This window comes from Castanea sativa, chromosome 9 (genome assembly GCF_040712315.1).
Source record: "Castanea sativa cultivar Marrone di Chiusa Pesio chromosome 9, ASM4071231v1".
In the NCBI taxonomy this organism is placed as follows: Eukaryota; Viridiplantae; Streptophyta; class Magnoliopsida; order Fagales; family Fagaceae; genus Castanea; species Castanea sativa.
In genome coordinates this window covers 2,653,712-2,670,941 of record NC_134021.1, presented here as the reverse complement: position 1 = coordinate 2,670,941, position 17,230 = coordinate 2,653,712, and the positions used below count along the sequence as shown (strand labels likewise).

The window sequence follows — 17,230 nt, the reverse complement described above, 5'->3', positions numbered from 1 at the left end:
CACACCATCAACAAACCTATAACCACCTAGTAACAGAACAATTAAAACCCTCATATGGTGTAGACCAACTCCATAACTTTCAGTGCATTGGTTACAAGTAACTTATTTGATTAAGAATTAGAAGAAATCAGTCTTAGGCTCTTGGGATTTCCAGTAACTACTTCCACACACACAAGGAAAGAGAGCAGCATTATAATACGAAAAATACCCAATTCAGAGTATCTAAAGTCCCGAGTGTTCATTCATCCCAATTATCCTTACCTAGTTTTAAGTTCAAGCAATTTTTCAAATGGGCAAGAATTAATTCGCAGGTACATTGGTCTAGTAGATGCCCATGTATATGCAAAGAGAGACTTCATGCTCCCCCACCAAACACTTCAAGGTGTCTCGCTGCCTCGTGGAGACCTGCGGTTGTCATCATCTTCATCAACAGGGCTCCTATCATCTCTAGGGCTAGCACTGCGGCTGCGACCATTAGCTTCAGAAGGACTTCGATAACTCCTAATAGGACTCTCTCTTTCAGGGCTAACAGGACCACCTCCACTCTTCCTCCTAGGGCTGTCACTGTAATCAGACCCGTCTTGCCCAGCAGCCAATCTGCTGTTTTTGGGAGACGGGGTATGTCTCTCCTGGGGACTGCCATCATCAGGTGTTAGGCTGCGCTTCCTCCCCCTGGAAGGAGGTGGACTTCTCCTTGGCTCAGGGCTCCTGTTGCGAGGACTCCGTGATCTCCTATCTTCACGCTCAAGGCTTCTATTTCTCCTTGCTGGGGATCTTGACGGGCTGGCAGGAAAACATGATCCAAGTTAAAAGGGGTACGCAAAACATATACAACAAAAAAACATTAACAGGTTTTAAAACTGCATTTCTTTTGGGCTGGGGCTTAAATAAGACCAATTGACCAACATTCCTTCACCCAAGTAGTGATTTTTATGCTTTTCTGTTCTCTCTTTGAAACAACCCCCCCACCCCCCAACCAAAAAGAATCTACTACACTTGGTTAAATGGCAGTAGCAACAGCACACTTTTAAATCCTTATGAAAAGTGAGGTTTCGTCACAGTGAGAGGGGGAAGAGGAGATTCTAACTATTGGCCTGAACTTTATGACACATGTTCTCTAGCTAATTGTGCAACCACTTTCTCTTAGGGATAACAACACACTTTTCAATCCTCTCATCATAACAACAGAAAATGATCAATTACAAACTACAAAGTCAGTTAAACACCAAAAACAAGAAACATCAAAGAACTGTACAGTCCATAGCTCACCTGTAGCTGCGACCTCGACTGTAACTTCGGCTACGGCTCCTGCCACGACGAGGAGAGCGTGATCTATCTGGTGATAGTGAATCACTTCTTGCACGGCTGCTATTAAAAAAAAAAAAGAATATAAGAAATGTGAAGTGATATACATCCTGCTTTAGCAATAGCTGGCTGACTCAGGAAAACACACACAGCAGAGCAAACAAGTCAGGAACTCTGCACACAATAAATGACCTTAGCTTCTTGGGACTGTTCTTGCAGTTCTTCTCTATATGACCTCTTTCTCCACAACGATAACACTTGTTTTTCCAATCTCCAGCTTTGCAATCACGGGCCCAATGCCCATCAATGCCACAATTAAAGCACCGCCCAGCTCCAGGAGGAGGACCTCTGCCCAAATATTCACGGGAACCGCGTGGCCCCTACTCCACATCAAAGCAACAAAAGAAAAAAAAATCAATCAGATTAAAAAAAAATAGAAAACCGATTTACAAAAAATTAATTGATAGAAACATAGAAAGAACATGAATAAACTTTCAACAGTGGACACTTGAAAATGCCAACTCATACAATGATATGCTAACACAAGTGAGAAAAATCTCCAGTACTAGGAGAGGAATACAGTAACCCATTCATATTTAAAACTTCCCATACAGGAGGTTAGGACCTTTAAACACTAAACCAGGTATCCAGATTACCAAATTGTGCAGGCTCTACAATCATGGGGAAAAAAATGAGAGCAGAAAATAAGAAGAACCATTAGATCAGAATAACCAAAAGTAAATTTATTTAACTATGGAACATAAGGAATTAATTTAGTAAAAGTATAAGCATTACACAGGCAATATACTAATAATGTCAAAAATAAGTTTGGAAAATTATTGATAACGTGTCCATTGACTTTTTTTTTCGGTTGATAAATTATAACATGTTCATTGACTTTCCCAAGAGGACCATATTTTAGGACATTTCAAAATGGAATAAGGTAAATGGTACAGGGTGACGTGGGGGGGAAAAGGCATGTCAATCATGATATGCACAGTTCAACTGTTATGGCCAGTATGGCGAGGAGACACTTCTTTCACAAATTCTCTTTACCATACCCAATAGCACAAGTGTATTAAGGTTTGATGTAACATATGACTCCTTAAGAATCATGATTCATGAGGTTAGAAGATCTTACCCCCTTTGCAAACTCCACAATAATCCGGCTTCCGTCAATATCCCGTCCATTTAGTTTATATTGAGCATCATCAGCATCTCGGGGATCACTAAATTCCTGTTAAAAAGATGTGAGAGCAAAATCCCACAAAGGGATATCCATATTTTTGAATCTGAAATTCAGATCTCTCAAGAAAATAAAAGCTTTTGAACTAAACCTTGGGAAAAATGAAAAATGGAAAGGAGGAAACTTACAACAAAGGCAAAGTCCCGCTTCATATCCACATCTCGTACTCTGCGGAAATGGTTGCCAGAAACAGTAAGGCCATCATTACTTAACTACTGCAAGTGTATGATACTTCGCCCCTCACAGACGAACTAAACACCAGTTTGAGATTGTTGCCATTTGCATAAAAACACGCATTAACATAACAGAAAGAATCGCGAAGTCCTTTAGACACTCGACAAGAATTTCCACCAATTCCACCAAGGCCACCCTCCCACCAAGGACTTCCCGGTTTGGGCAAAAGCCCCAGAAACCTTCAACAAGATCATTCAAGTCAAATTAAATGACACCTAGGGGAAATTTTTCCCACACATAACATGATGAATAGTTAAGGTGATCCATACGCAAAACAAGCTTGGGAAAGACCTAAATGTCCACTACACCTCAGTTGAAGACAACCCACATCCCCCGATTGATTGCTAACTTAAGGACTTACTATGTGATCCACATAACATATTAACTTAAATTATTGGGCACATACCACAAATAATGTGTTTAAATCTTCCAATATACAGTAAGCTTAATAACACATTATGAGAAAAAGACCAAGAACAAAAGTTCCAAAAGTAACAATAAAGACACGGAGTAGTCAATCCATGATGATAGCATGATTTCTTCTCAAAAAAATAATACATTTGCGACTTTTACCTAAATTGATCGGAAAACAAGCATCAATTTTAGAAAAAAAGATAAAGAACTAAGCTAAACTGATGAGGAGCTTCTGCATCTGGTTAAACACGCAATTCATATTTGTCAATACTCAGGAGGGGAAAAATTTACCGTCCATATTTGTTGAAAAGGCGTTCCAGATCACGCGAACGTGTCCGAGAAGACAAGCGACCAACATACAGCCGCGTTTTGCTACCATATCGATCATCATAACGAGGCATTTTTTCAAGCTATAACAACGTAAAAAGCATAACATTAACAACCACAATAAGCACCAATAATGCAAAACAACCCAGTTCTGAACAATTCCAATATAAAAACACATCAAAGTCACATACAAAGCTTTTCTCTTTATCAGTCAGCAATAATCATAAAAACCCAAAATTATTTTATCCCAGTAACATCAAAAAACAAAAAACAAAAAAACCCACACCCCCAAATCGAGCTTAGGTTTGAATCAAAGAAAAAGGACCCCCAACCTTGAAGGTTCATTGTTCTTATACAACCATCAACATCACACAATATATACATAATTACATGCATAAACAAATATACTTGAATCCAATTCAACCTAATTAAACCCTAACCCATAATGTAAATTCAACTTAGACACCAAATTTCTCGTACAAAATCAAAAATTAGAGACATCAGTGGACCCAAATCGAAAAACAAGGCATGGAATTTTTAAGAATTCGTAGCTTACCTTAACGAGGTGATTTGTCGCAAAAATTCTTTTTGATAACCCTAGAGCGTTCGAAACGGCATGAAGGTTGGTGTGGATCTTTGTTATTTATAGAACGAAAAGTCAAGTTTTTAGTTTTTTACGGACCAGATTCTATTAATCCAACGGTCAATATTAGATGATAATATGTGATTCACTGACACCGTGTGTGCGGTTTGAGTGCCTCATCGGCCAATCAACTTCAAGGGTGTTGGGTAGTCTTTTAACTTTTTGGTACATTATGGGAAACGTCATCGTTTTACCATCCAAAATTACAACCATCTTTTAACTCTTTTTTTTAAAAAAAAATTTTGGTTTCATTTATTTCGCATTAGCTTAAAAAACCGGTTCTTTTTACTATTTAACTTATTTTTACTACTATTTATAAGTTTCATTACATTTTTTTGTACTATTTATAAATTCTACTGTGTGCGGTTTGAGTGCCTCACCGTCCAATCAACTTCAAGCGTGCTGGATAGTCTCTTAACTTTTTGGTACATTATGGGAAACGTCATCGTTTTACCATCCAAAATTACAACCATCTTTTAACTATTTTTTTAAATTTTAGGTTGCATTTCGCATTAGCTTAAAAAGCTAGATCTTTTTACAATTTAACTTATTTTTACTACTATTTATGGGTCTCATTATACTTTTTGGTATTATTCATAAGTTCTAATGTATTATTTCAGTTACCTTTTAATTTTATTTATAGTACTTTCAGTAAAAAAATTTTAATTTTAGCTAAATAAACTACTTCCAAACAGACTCTTAGTGTCTTTAATAAAATCCCCATGATTTAAATTTTTTCCACATTATGGTAACGTATTATTTTTGCTACTATTCATGGGTCTCATTACACTTTTTGATACTATTCATAATTTCTACTGTATTATTTCAGTTACCTTTTAACTTTATTTATAGTACTTTCAGCAAAAAAATATCAATTTTAGCTAAATAAACTACTTTCAAACGAACTCTTAGTGTCATTAAAAAAATTTAAATCCCCCATGATTTAAATTTTTTCCACATTATGGTAAAGTATTATTTTGGTTCCCAAACTTTACTAAAAATTTTTTTCATCCCTAAACTTTGAAATTTTGTTTTTTCATTCTTAAAATTTGTAAAGGTTTTTTTTTCAATACTTTATAAGGATGAATTTTTTTTTTCAATAACTAAGGAATGAAAAAAATATATTTTCTTAAGTTTAAGGAAGAAATTGAAACATTTTTAATAGTTTAATGATGAAAAATGAATTTTTCAATAGTTTAGGGGCGAAAAAGGAATTTTCAATAATTTAGGGACAAAAAATGAACTTATTACAGTTTAAAGGTAAAAAATAAACTTTTAGTAAAGTTCGAGGACCTAAATAGTATTTTACCCTTCAGATTATGTTTCAAATTGACTTCTTTATTTATCTATTTATTTATTTTTATTATTATGGGCAGTAACAAAACAGAATAAAAAATGAACAACTTTTGAAAAAACTTTGTATATAATATGATTGTTCATGGGTTTTTTTATATATTTAATTTGAAATTTTGAAATACTTGGACAAAGCATAACTAGGGTGTGAAAAATTACCAAAAATCTGATCCAACCAACCAGTTGATTCCAACATACCCTTCACCTTCAGCACCATGGTTTCGCACGCTGAAACCAAATTAAATATAGTTTTAAAAAATAATTTTCCACACATGGTAATTGGTAACTAGCTAAAGATCTTTATCTTTTTTTTTTTTTCATTCTAAAAAAAAAAAATTTATTTCTCAAAAAAAAAAAAAAAAAAAAGCCTAGCTAGTAGCTAAAGTTAATTTATGTGAGGACAAATGGAAGACTACTTAGTATCGCATCTATAAATATGTATTTACTTATCAAAATAAATTGAAAACAATCTATAATTATGTATTTACTGTAGACAGGTTAATTATGGAACTACATGATGTAATGACATTATGATATGGACAAACTTAGATACAGTAACTTAGGTACTAGGGATGGCAATTTAGATCCAGCCCGACCCAACCCTAATGGGTCGGATTTTACCCCGCCCGATAAAGAATAGGGTCGGGTATGGGTTTTTTTTTTTTAAAAAAAAAAAAACCCGAAGCGGGTTCGGGTCGGGTCTAGGTTTTATAAAAAAAAAAATCTGAAACCCGACCCGAAACCCGTCCCGGATAAAAACCCGGTTATGGAGGATAAGACATTTTGTAAGAATTTCTTAGTCTTTTTCATTTGTTAGTTGGAGGATAAGACATTTTGTAATTTCTTAGACTTGTGGGATTTATTTTTGTAGCTTTTTAAGTGATTTGTTGATTTAAAATCTTAGTTGTGATTTATTGATTTATGATTAACTTATAATTTGGTTGCCCTATAATGTGGCCTAAATGTCAAATTTTGGCATTTGGGCCATGTTAAATGGCTTAAATAGGCTTGAATCTAGGGAAAAAATTTAATGGGCTTAAAAAAAAAATTGTTGGGCTAGATTTGGGCCCAAGAAGATAAAAGGGGCCCACGGGGCTTATGGGGCCCGGCGGGGCGGGTATGGGTCCCGAAAAAAAACCCGATTAATAATCGGGCGGGGTTCGGGTTCCGGGTCTTGGCCCGCGGGTCGGGTCCGGGTATGCAAAAACCTGGCCCGAACCCGACCCGTTGCCATTCCTATTAGGTACTGTTCCTTTAGGTTCTCTTTTTAAGATTCAGTTATGTAACTACTTAATTAAAAAATACACTTCTTTCCAATAAATTAAAAAAAAAAAAAAAACAACACAGTAAAATCTTAAAAGGAGAATATAAAGAACAACACCTAAGTGCTACACTTAAGTCTTGCTCTTATGATCTTGTGAGTAGATAACCATATTTTAGAAAGGGAGGTGTCAAGCACAGTGTTTGGACTCAAGACAATCAGCTGTGGTCAAATGAGCTTTAGGGCATAAAGTCACTTTTTATTTAGTTTAGGTAAGTTTTAAGGGAAAATTATTTGGTATTCTTGGAGTATAATAACTTAATATTCCATTTTCTAAAATTATGATAAACTTTACTATTTATTTAATTAATGGAATCTAGGTGAAAAGAATAAGTATCATATCACCATACTCTAGAACCACCTAATAATTATTTAAGGTTTTGTATAGTGCTCCTAAAATTTTGAACAAGTGTAATTGGTGGTCTCACAGCTTTTTGTTTTTTTTTTTTTTGTTTTGAGGAACCACAACCTACTTACTTGAGTGATGAATGGTTGAGTCATGCCCATCATGTGCCTGTAGGAGCTATTAATTGTAAAGGCCCCCCAATAGTTAGGGATGCCCAATTTAATGGATGTCTTACTTTGTAAGAGCACTCACTTTAGTGTGCGTGTATATTAGAAAAATGTGTAAAATTTATATAATTTTGCCTAAAAATGATTCATATTAGTTTATGTATAATTGTATAAATTTATAAGTTTGCAAAAGTAATCGCATAATCTACACTAACACTATTTATTTTACATTTAATTTTTTATTATTCTTTCAAGTATCCTGAGAACGAAAAAAGAAAGTAGATTGTGGTTGTTGTGTGTAAAAAAAGATAAACAATTTTAAAAATCAAGAAAATCTTATATTATAATGAAATGTAATGTAAAATAGATAATCTAATATGAAGTATTTTAAAAAGTAAATATGTCAAACCAAAAAAAAAAGAGTATATTCTTATATTAAAATTGGCAAAAATTTATTTACAAGCTTATACAAATGCTCCAAGGCTTCAAACAAAAACTTCAAGTGGATAATATTTAGCAAAATAAAAAATAAAAAATCCAAGTGGATAATGGCTATGCATTAGCCGTTGCATGCCTATCAATGGTATATAGACCTCGTTGAGCTCAGTTATGCACCACCTTCAGGAAGTTCTATTTTTGCTCCATGCAAACCAGACTCAATATAATTTGGGGCTTAAATCCATAAGTTTAAGTGGGATCATTTGTATTTAAATATCAATTAAATAAAATTATCCCACCTAAACACAGTATTAGACAAATTTTATCCCAATATTATCCCACTTCAACTATCTATAATTTTATTTATTTAATTGAAACTTCAACTATCTATAAAATTTTATAGATAGTTGAAGTTTCTTTGAGACAAGATTCTCAACAAAAAAAATTCTTTGAGACAAGCCTTGGACAACATGGAACGACCTCGATTTGTTTCAATTTATAATGGAAAAAAAGGTACCACCTGTTGAAATAGTCATTCTTTGTTGTTTAAAATGTTTTCAACAAAAAAGGCATGAATTGACCATTTTTCACCTTATAAATACATGTAATTTTTGATAAAATGAAAATGAGAACATCTAATCATCATATCATGTAATATATATTATATTAAAGTGGAAGTAAGTAGAAAGTTCAATCAAGAATCCAAATTTAGCACCAAAAAAAAAAATCAAGAATCCAAATTAGATTCTAATTGAATTCCAACTTTGCGCAAAGTGTTTTTTTTTAATTACCTACCTATTTGAAGTCAAGTGTCTCTTACCCACTAATTTGAATCCAAAATGAAAACATTTGCATGTTCTACCAAATGATATTTTATATATATACACACAATAAAATTTGAACATATGACATCTGTTCTATGATAATTGTCTATAATAAAATTTGAACATATGACGTCTGTTCTATAATAATTGTCTATATCATAGTGTTAAGACATCGACTAGTTTTTAATGTGAGTTCAAACACCAAATGGTATTCTTATAAGGTTTTCTTTTAAAATTTTTTTTTAAAGAGTTGACAAAATAAAAGAACCATCAATAGTATTTATTATAGATAAATTTTTTTTAATATACATCTAATTATGTATTCATAAACAAGTCAATTGCAATTATCCATAGTAGCAATGTGTCATTGAACCTCATAACGTAAGCTTGTTGCCAAGGGGGCATTAAGGTGGTTGGATCTATGGGTAAATTGCTAAGGTAGAACCATACCCCTAGTCCAGGGGTGTAATGGGCCAACTCCTACATAGGTGGGTAGCAATGCGTCAATGTAGCATATACATATAATTGCTTGATTTTTCTTTTCTTTTTGCTGGTATGGATCGTGAATACTGAATACTGGATATTCGGAAGTTATTGGATGGGCCGGATGTAGGCTGGGTTAGTACATTGTCATGCCACTATGCAAATCTAAACATGAACAAATTCTGAGCTTGAGCCTTCACCCCCAAGGATAAACTAGTAGGGCCTAACATAGAAAATGTCTCTTTTGATGAATTGGGCCGAAAAGTTGTGCAGTGCCCGTTGGATCTGCACCATTTCTTCTGGTCCAATAGAAACTTAATGTGATTACCCTCCCTCCCAATATAATAAGACTATTACTATTACTTTGCGTTGCATGCTCCTCCTAACTTCATTATTTGTTCACATAGAAGCCTGATTAATTGGGTCCAGTGGTCAAGTACCTTGTCCACTTTGCTATTGTGCTTGAGTTTGAGTAGCATGGGACTCATTAGCACTAGACCAGATCATGCTCTGTAAGATGTGATTTACCTCCATGATCAGATGATCCTACCCAGTAGAAGCTCTAGGATTATTTTTTAGAAGGGTCAATAAGAAACATAAATTATACAAAATTTAAAACAAAAGAGAACTTGAATATATAAGCATCACAAAAAAAAAACTTGAAATACATAAAATTTTACAATTGTTTTCTATGATATTTCATATATTGAAATTGTTATATGATTTCTTCATTATCAATTCTACGAGCTACATTTTTTTCAATATACACAGCCAAGCAATCATTCATCCATTGATCTCCCATTGATCCATTGGACTTATTAATTTTTTTTCCCAGATTTTAAATCAAATTGGTTTGTTATTGAGTTTTTTTTTTTTTTTTTTGGTTTAAAAATTATAAGATATCGTTAAGAGGATCATATTCAAACTTATTTTAGCTGAGCTTAAAAAAAATCCACAATCAAGGTGTTCAAAATTTTATTTTAGGAAGGTCTCTCTCTCTCTCTCTCTCTCTCTCTCTCTCTCTATATATATATATATATATATATATTTATAGTTTTTTTTGTGGCCAGCAAGGAGTTCGTTTGAACCCCTGGGCTCCTAGTGGAGCCGCCCATGTGCTCAGCCTGGAATTGAAATGATTAACTAAGACATATTCAAGTGGAGCTGTGACAGGAATATGGTGCTCAGCCTTAGTTCTCATGATTAATAAGGAAGACTATGTACATATATGTGTGTGTGTATATATATATATATGGATTTTGTTAATGTGTGCTCTTAGGGCACACAATAATTAATCATTTTTTAAAATATTTTCTCGAAAATTGAAAAAATATTGACAGCTTTTTCAATTCTCGAGAAAATATTTTAAAAAATAGATAGTTTAATGTGTGCCTTTAGGGCATACATTAACCGGACCCTCTCTCTCTCTCTCTCTCTCTCTCTCTCTCTCTCTCTCTCTCTCTCTCTCTAGTTTTTTCTTTTCTGTGGCTAGCGGGGGTTCATTTGAACCCCCCGGGCTCCAAATAGAGCTGCCCATGATCCTACCTTTTTTTTCCACGTTTTTATTGGTTGGCTAGCAATTTAGGACAAGTTGTTAACAAAGGAAAGGCCTTTTGCAATGGAGGGTAATTGCTAATGGTAATTGTATCATATGCAAAAATTGAATAGGGAGCACATTTTCTTTGAATGCCCCATATCCAAGAGAGTAGTGAGGAAATCATACTTTAAGGTGTAGACCAGTTAAGGGGAAAGAGTTTGAAAGTTGTCATTTGCAAAAATTGCTTTGCGGACTACTGTTTATCATCTCTAGCAGTTTAGGAATGGTGTTTGTAGACGACTAAATTTCTTAGTTCGAAATAAATCAAACAAGTAAAATAGTTTCACAAATGCGAATTTGTATTGATAAATGTGTGGTACAATTCTCTGTAATTACAAAAGAGTGATCCTCTGATTCGATCTCCTTGAAAGATTTATTGATTGGATTTGTGGTAATGTGATTTTGATTTGAACATAAGATATTCTTCAATTTGGCTGAGGAATGGATCGAAGATCTTTGAAACGGAATTACAATGAATCTCTGGCTATGAGCTTGTTAGAAATTCTGTGTTCTTCGTGTTCTTCGTGTTCTTCGTGTGTTCTTCGTGTTTGAAGGTTTGTGGTGGAAGTTCTTCGGTGCTTTAGAGGCTTGATTCCGTAGAGCTCCGTTGATTTATGGTTTGTTGAGATTTCTGGAGGCTTTTGAGCTTGATTCCAGTGAACTTTGAGATCTGGACGAGTAGTTTGGATGATTTTGCTTCGAATGTTTTTTGTATTCGAGGTTGAAGTTCTTGAATTTCTTGGAGGCTTTGAGGTTTGATCCTGGCAGAGCTTCTGGGTTTCTGAACTCAAGCTATCTTCTTCCTTCTCTCTGTTCTGTGTCCTTTTAAATGTTTTAGGAAGGCTTCTATTTATAGGAGTTTAGGGGTAGGTGAGCGACACGTGGCGGAGTTTGATTGGTCCGCTTATGTCATCGCTTACACGTGCGAGGCTGCCTGTGTCATCGCTTACACGTGCGAGGCTGCCTGTGTCATCGCTTACATGTGCAGAGCTGCTTGTGTCATTGCTTACACCTGCTGATGCAGTTTCATGCCTTTATTTCAATGACACTTGACAAATTTCTATTGGTTTCTGAATAGCGATGGCAAAACCTAGCAGCAGTACGTGGCGCTTTGTAATTGGTTGTATTTTGTGGGCTTTGGTAGTATGATGTGTCAGCTTGTGATAGGTCGGGAATTTTCCCTCTCTACAAATGCCCCCTCGAGACTCGTTCATGCACACAATTTTTTTTTTTAGAGTGTGGTGAATGAATGAGTCTTGAAAGAAAGTGGATTCCTTTTTATACTTGACTCTTCTAGTGAAATAGCTGAAGGTGGTGGAGCTTTTAGCAGGATGAAGTAATTGCAGAAGAGTAGTCCCACCCATATGAAAGGTTTTGATGAGACTGAGAAGGGGTCTGCCCGTATTTGAATGTACTCGTGTGACCGAGCTTTCTGAGCAAAGGTTAAGTCAAAGTAATTTCAGAAGAGTATTCAATGGTACTTGGAGTGGGTTGGTGGGGCTGAAAGTTATTTGCAAGAAATTGGATGTACTTGCAAGATTGAAACATTTCGGTAGATGTTAAGCTGAGGTAATTTCAGAAGAGTATTTTGGATTTGTTGGTGGCGATCACAGGGTGTTGAAGATGGAGAAGAGGTGAGAATGTTGGCATACAGCATGCAGAGCTCTGGAGCTAGCCTCTTATTTTTAAGGACTTCTGGTGAAGTTATAGCTGAAGGGTATACCTCGGATCACAGAGAGAACATGTGGGAGTATGGTTGAATGTGCTTGCGTTATTGCATCATTCTGGTTAAGTTGAGGTAATTTCAGAAGAGTATTTTGGGATTGTTGTTGTTGATGGTGAAAAAGATGGTGATGAAGCCAAGTGGATGGGTGGGATATATGACATCATGGCTCTGACCCTGCATGTTGAGGACTCTCTGGAGTAGATGTCTCTGGGACGTACACCTTCGGATGTGGGACTGGCTGCATGCTGAATGATGTCCGACGGCAAGTCGTTGAATGTGCCTGTGTGACTGGACCATACTGACGGACATTAAGTTGAAGTAATTTCAGAAGTATATTTTCTGAAATTCTTCAAGCTGATCTTAAGTTGGAGTAATTCCAGAAAGTGTGTTTCGTGGTACCAGCAACGATGACATTTGGACCCCATGATGGCGGAAACATGGGACGAGGCTTTGGTAACCCTTCACCGACACCAAAGGCTAATTTCTGATGAGCTGGCACCTTGGAGGTCATCACAAGTGTTGGATGGGAGACAATTTGTAGGATACCCCAACACTTCTTACCATCTTCACTTGATGCATTTTTATTGGGAAAGCATAACAAATGAAAGATGGAGCTAACTTGTGATCCTGGTTTTAGAAACCAGCCATGCTGCTGTTTGTTCCGAACCACCGCTTCTATTGGGAGACCAAACAGTTGAAGAGAGACTACGGAAGCCCTGGTCTTAGGAACGGGTGTCTCTGCTGGACTTGGATTTCCTGGTGAACCAAATCCAAGAAAGCATGGAACAACGATGCCGACCTTGTTATGAATAACTCTATGAACAAACGTGGTCATTATGTGAGGAAACAAAATTTGTTTGAATCCTAAAACAATGATGATGTTGTGAGAAGGGTTGCTACTGAACCATGAAGGGGTTGATTTCAAACTGATCATGAAGTGATCTTGGTTGCTTGGTATTGAGAATGACGAGACCATAGTGAGAACTGGCTGTGAGAAGGAGGATTTGAAAATTTGAAAGAAGCAAATTTTCATTTCATAACTCAGTGTATGTGTTTTTTTTTTCTTGATGGACTTAGCGAATCCGGCCCTTCTATTTATAGCGAAGAGATGAAGAATGGTAGCTGGGTAGTTAAGAATGGCGGATGAGACTTCTCGGTCGGAACGGTGGATGAGAATGGTAGACGCCGAATGGGAACGGTGGATGAGAATGGTGGGCGCCGAATGGGAACGTTAGGTTGGAGGCGGTAGGCACCGACGAAAATAATAGGTTGAAGCGGTGACCCAATGTAATTTAAATTCTGAGAAATACTTGTTAGAGTTCGTCTGATTTTGCAAGGGGAGCCTTGATCAAGTCTGGAGGATAATTTTGAGGGAATCCGGACCAAATGGATGGATCTCAAATTATGATCTTGAGAGCTTAAATTTTGGATACCGCTAGTACTTTGGAGAAGCGGATGTAGTCTCTTGGTCCAAAACAAATACCTAGATTTCAAAATTAAAATCTTTGCGAAAACTTAATAGGACAAGTTTTGCTTGAACATCTTGATTTTCGGTCAGAGTTTACATCAAAGCCAATAGCTGTAGAATCACACTATTTGAGCAATTTTTGGATTCTCAAATGAATAAATAGAACCAAAAATTGGAAAGCACACGAAAAATTGAGCAAGACAGGTCAATCTTAAAAATTTTGACTTTTGGTCAAAATTTGTGCAAAAGTCAATTTTTTAGAAATTGGACTGTTGTGCAATTTTCGAGTTTTGGTTGAAGAAACAGGCCCCAAAATTGGAAAGTACGTGAAAAATTGAGTGGGACAGGTCCATTTTGAAAATTTTGACTTTTTTTTTTTTTTGGTCAAAGTCTTAATTTGTTTTTTGTTTTTTGTTTTTGTTTTTTTTTTTTTTTTTTTCAGGCGGTCCGGATCCGGGTCGGATTTTCCGGGTCGAACCGGGTCTAAGCGGATTGAACCGGCCAGGAGGATGACGTCATCCGTGACGTCATCGACGAGGAGCGCGTGTCACGCGTGGCGCGTGCAAGCGCGTGAGGGAGCGCCGGCGCGTGGAAGCGCGTGAGGTCATTCAGCGGCGCGTGGAAGCGCGTGCAACTGACGCTGGGATTGCCGGACCTTCTGGCGGCGCGTGGCGGCGCGTGGCTCATCGTTTGGGCTTGAAATTTTCAAATGTTGCAGTTACAAGGCCGTAGAAGACTGCTATATGGTCAGTTTTGTGAAATTGTGCATAGATTTGCTCAGTTTTGAATGAGAAACCCGCGGGTCACTGAGAATTTGTGGCGGCGCGTGGTGGCGCGTGGCCGGGTATCTGGGCCTGTAACTTTCAGGTTTGGCGGATCGAAGGCTGTAGAAGACTCCTGTGGTGTCAGATTTGTGAAATAAGGTCTGGATTTTCACCAACTTGGACGAGAAAGTCGTGGGTCTTTGTTGGACTTACAGCTTTCTTTTTCTCTGGTCTTATTTTGTGGTGGCCGCCCTGACAGGATGCAGGAATTCTGGTGGCCTCCCTGACAGGATGAAGACATTATGGTGGCTGCTCTGACAGGATGAAGACGTTCTGGTGGCTGCTCTGACAGGAGATTTGAAAATTCTGGAAGGGAAGCTTTGATTTGTTGAACTTTGTTACTTCTCCTCATTTTTCTTGTCTGTTTATCCCAGAAATTTTCTATATAAAGCCCTACGGGCATGCATACATTTATTCAAAGTGTAATCTTCTGAATAAAAGTGTAGAGATTTCATTTTTTTTTTATTATATATATATTTTTTAAATTCATTATTTATTTGTTATTATTATTAAAATTTTCGCTGATTTTTTTTTTTTTTTTTTTTTTTTTTTTTTTTTTTTTTTTTCAGGGAATCATGATGCTTTATTTCAAGGATTCGAAGATTGGGCAAGAACCAGCCTTATTTATTTGTAAAGAGAAAGACGACAAGGATGCAAAGGCTACAACTTTGATTGTTCGTCCGCCCATAATTGGAAGATTTTCAGAGAGATGGGGCCGTAACTCTTATCCTCTCAATTTGCCAAAATGGTCACAAATTATCCACTCTGATGGCGGCTCTAATCCGGAGATAGTTATTCTTCTTGCTTCGCATCACAAAAATGTTGCCAAGTCAAAGTCGTACAACACTTTGGGACGAGAGATAATCGCAAAATGCGCCAATTGGGATTCTTCCTTTAGCATGAATGGAGGGTTTTCCTATTTTTTTCTTTATTGGGATTGGCTAGAAGATGTGCTTGGTCGGTGTAAGCACCTTCTTGATGCGGTCCACCTCTACGATGCTGTCTTTGCCTCTCTATTCACATATGATCATGATGAGAATCTCATGAAGGCGTTGTGTGAATGTTGGAGTCCGTCTACCAATACCCTCCATACCTCAGTTGGGGAAATTTCTATCACACCATGGGATCTTTCCATTCTTGGCGGGCTTCCTTGCACCGGTGCATTTTATGATGAAGTGGTACCCAATGCACAAGAGCTAAATGGCACAAATGACGAAGGACGACCCTATCTACCGCACAGCTGCCGCTACCTTTTCATGGCGTATCATCACCTTCAAAACCGGATGAAAAGGCAAGGGAAAGTGAGCGTTCGTGACTGGATTACTTTTTGGTACAGAGGAAACAGCAAGTACCCAGCTCCCAGAAAACCAGTGAGACGGGCAACCATTCCCAAGTGGAGTCAGAATCCCTTCGGCGAGATAAACGAGCCTGGACCATGGTCTGATAAAGAACACGGGGTCTTTGCAGATCTTCAAATTGAGGGTGACTTAAAGGAGGAGACTTACCTATCGGCACTCCTCCTTTGAATAGCATATTTGTCTTTGCTAACAAATAGGGGTCTTTGCTGGCTGTGCATATTTGTCTTTCCTAACAAGGATCTGAATAGCATCCGTCCCGGCACTTTCAAGATTGCTAGTTCTATGGCCAATGGTCGTTCATTTGGCCTTGCCCCCCCAGTACTGGCTAGCATTTATCGTGGGCTTAACACCATTTCTTCCTCTCCTACTCCGAGCAAGTCTGGAGCTAGTTTTGCTATTCATTATGTTTATGCTTGGGTGGGTCATTTTTTCAAAAGCAACCGCATCGTTCATGCCAAACTATCCCCTCCTTTGATGACTAAATACTCTGGTGTGGGTTCTGCTTCTGTATTCTGTGAATTGTCCGCACGAAAGCAGATACGAACTGCCACCGACTTCTTTTGGCAAGGGACTGCTTTTAGTAGAAACTATGACCAGACATTTGTTGATAATGATCGTTTATCCATTCAGAGGTTCGGATACTTTATGAGCCTTCGCTCAGGGTATTTGACATTTCGATGTGAAGACCAACACATTGTAGAAGCATATAGCCCCCACCGATTCAGTCGGCGCTTTGGATTTCATCAAGACATTCCAAGTGACTTAAAGGAAGAAATTCATACAGGTTCTTTAAAGGATCTGTACCAATTCTACCAATCTTTCACCTGCCGCAACACAGATTCTAAGGTACTCATTTTGGCTTTTGCGTCAGACTTTGGAAGCCGAGTCAGACATAGCTACCAACAATGGTGGGAAGGAGTATGTAAAACTGATTTTACCAACGGAACAAATTTACTAGTTGAAATTGCCTCCTCTGTTAAATTAGTGACGCCCAACAAGCCTCAGAAGGGAAAGGAGGATCTTCAAGATTCAGACATCCCACAACCCTTGTCAAAGTTTGCACCAAGTCAAAGCATCAAAGGTTCGCTTGCTGTACCAGTTAGGGATGCCATTGAAATTTCTGAAAAGGAGGTGTGTGACGACTTCAATCCTAGTT

At 37.1% G+C, this 17,230-nt stretch overlaps 1 protein-coding gene across 4 annotated transcripts; it reads right to left on the bottom strand.

Annotated features, from left to right (window-relative positions):
* Positions 1-87: 87 nt before the first annotated feature.
* Positions 88-4,165, bottom strand: LOC142610233 (serine/arginine-rich splicing factor RS2Z32). 4 transcript variants are annotated; one of them, XM_075781993.1, is made up of 7 exons: positions 4,083-4,165; positions 3,491-3,609; positions 2,680-2,719; positions 2,447-2,542; positions 1,498-1,685; positions 1,270-1,368; positions 88-783 (listed from the first exon to the last, which is right to left on the bottom strand). In XM_075781993.1, the coding sequence occupies exons 2-7, from the start codon at positions 3,598-3,600 to the stop codon at positions 378-380; spliced, it is 939 nt and encodes a 312-aa protein (XP_075638108.1). In that variant the 5' UTR covers positions 3,601-3,609; positions 4,083-4,165; the 3' UTR covers positions 88-377. The 4 variants fall into 4 exon arrangements, with proteins under 4 accessions (XP_075638108.1, XP_075638109.1, XP_075638111.1 ...); XM_075781994.1 differs by having other exon boundaries at positions 1,270-1,365; XM_075781996.1 differs by having other exon boundaries at positions 1,270-1,365; positions 2,680-2,964; positions 4,083-4,142.
* Positions 4,166-17,230: the final 13,065 nt, after the last annotated feature.

Bases quoted from the DNA above. Each gene is read 5' to 3' on its own strand.
- LOC142610233 (XM_075781993.1), bottom strand. From the start codon at position 3,600: ATGCCTCGTTATGATGATCGATATGGTAGCAAAACGCGGCTGTATGTT. The intron at 2,543-2,679 runs GTAAGTTTCCTC...TCTTTTTAACAG, and splicing joins AGCGGGACTTTGCCTTTGTT to GAATTTAGTGATCCCCGAGA. The intron at 1,686-2,446 runs GTAAGATCTTCT...GATGTGGAGTAG, and splicing joins TTGTGGAGTTTGCAAAGGGG to GGGCCACGCGGTTCCCGTGA.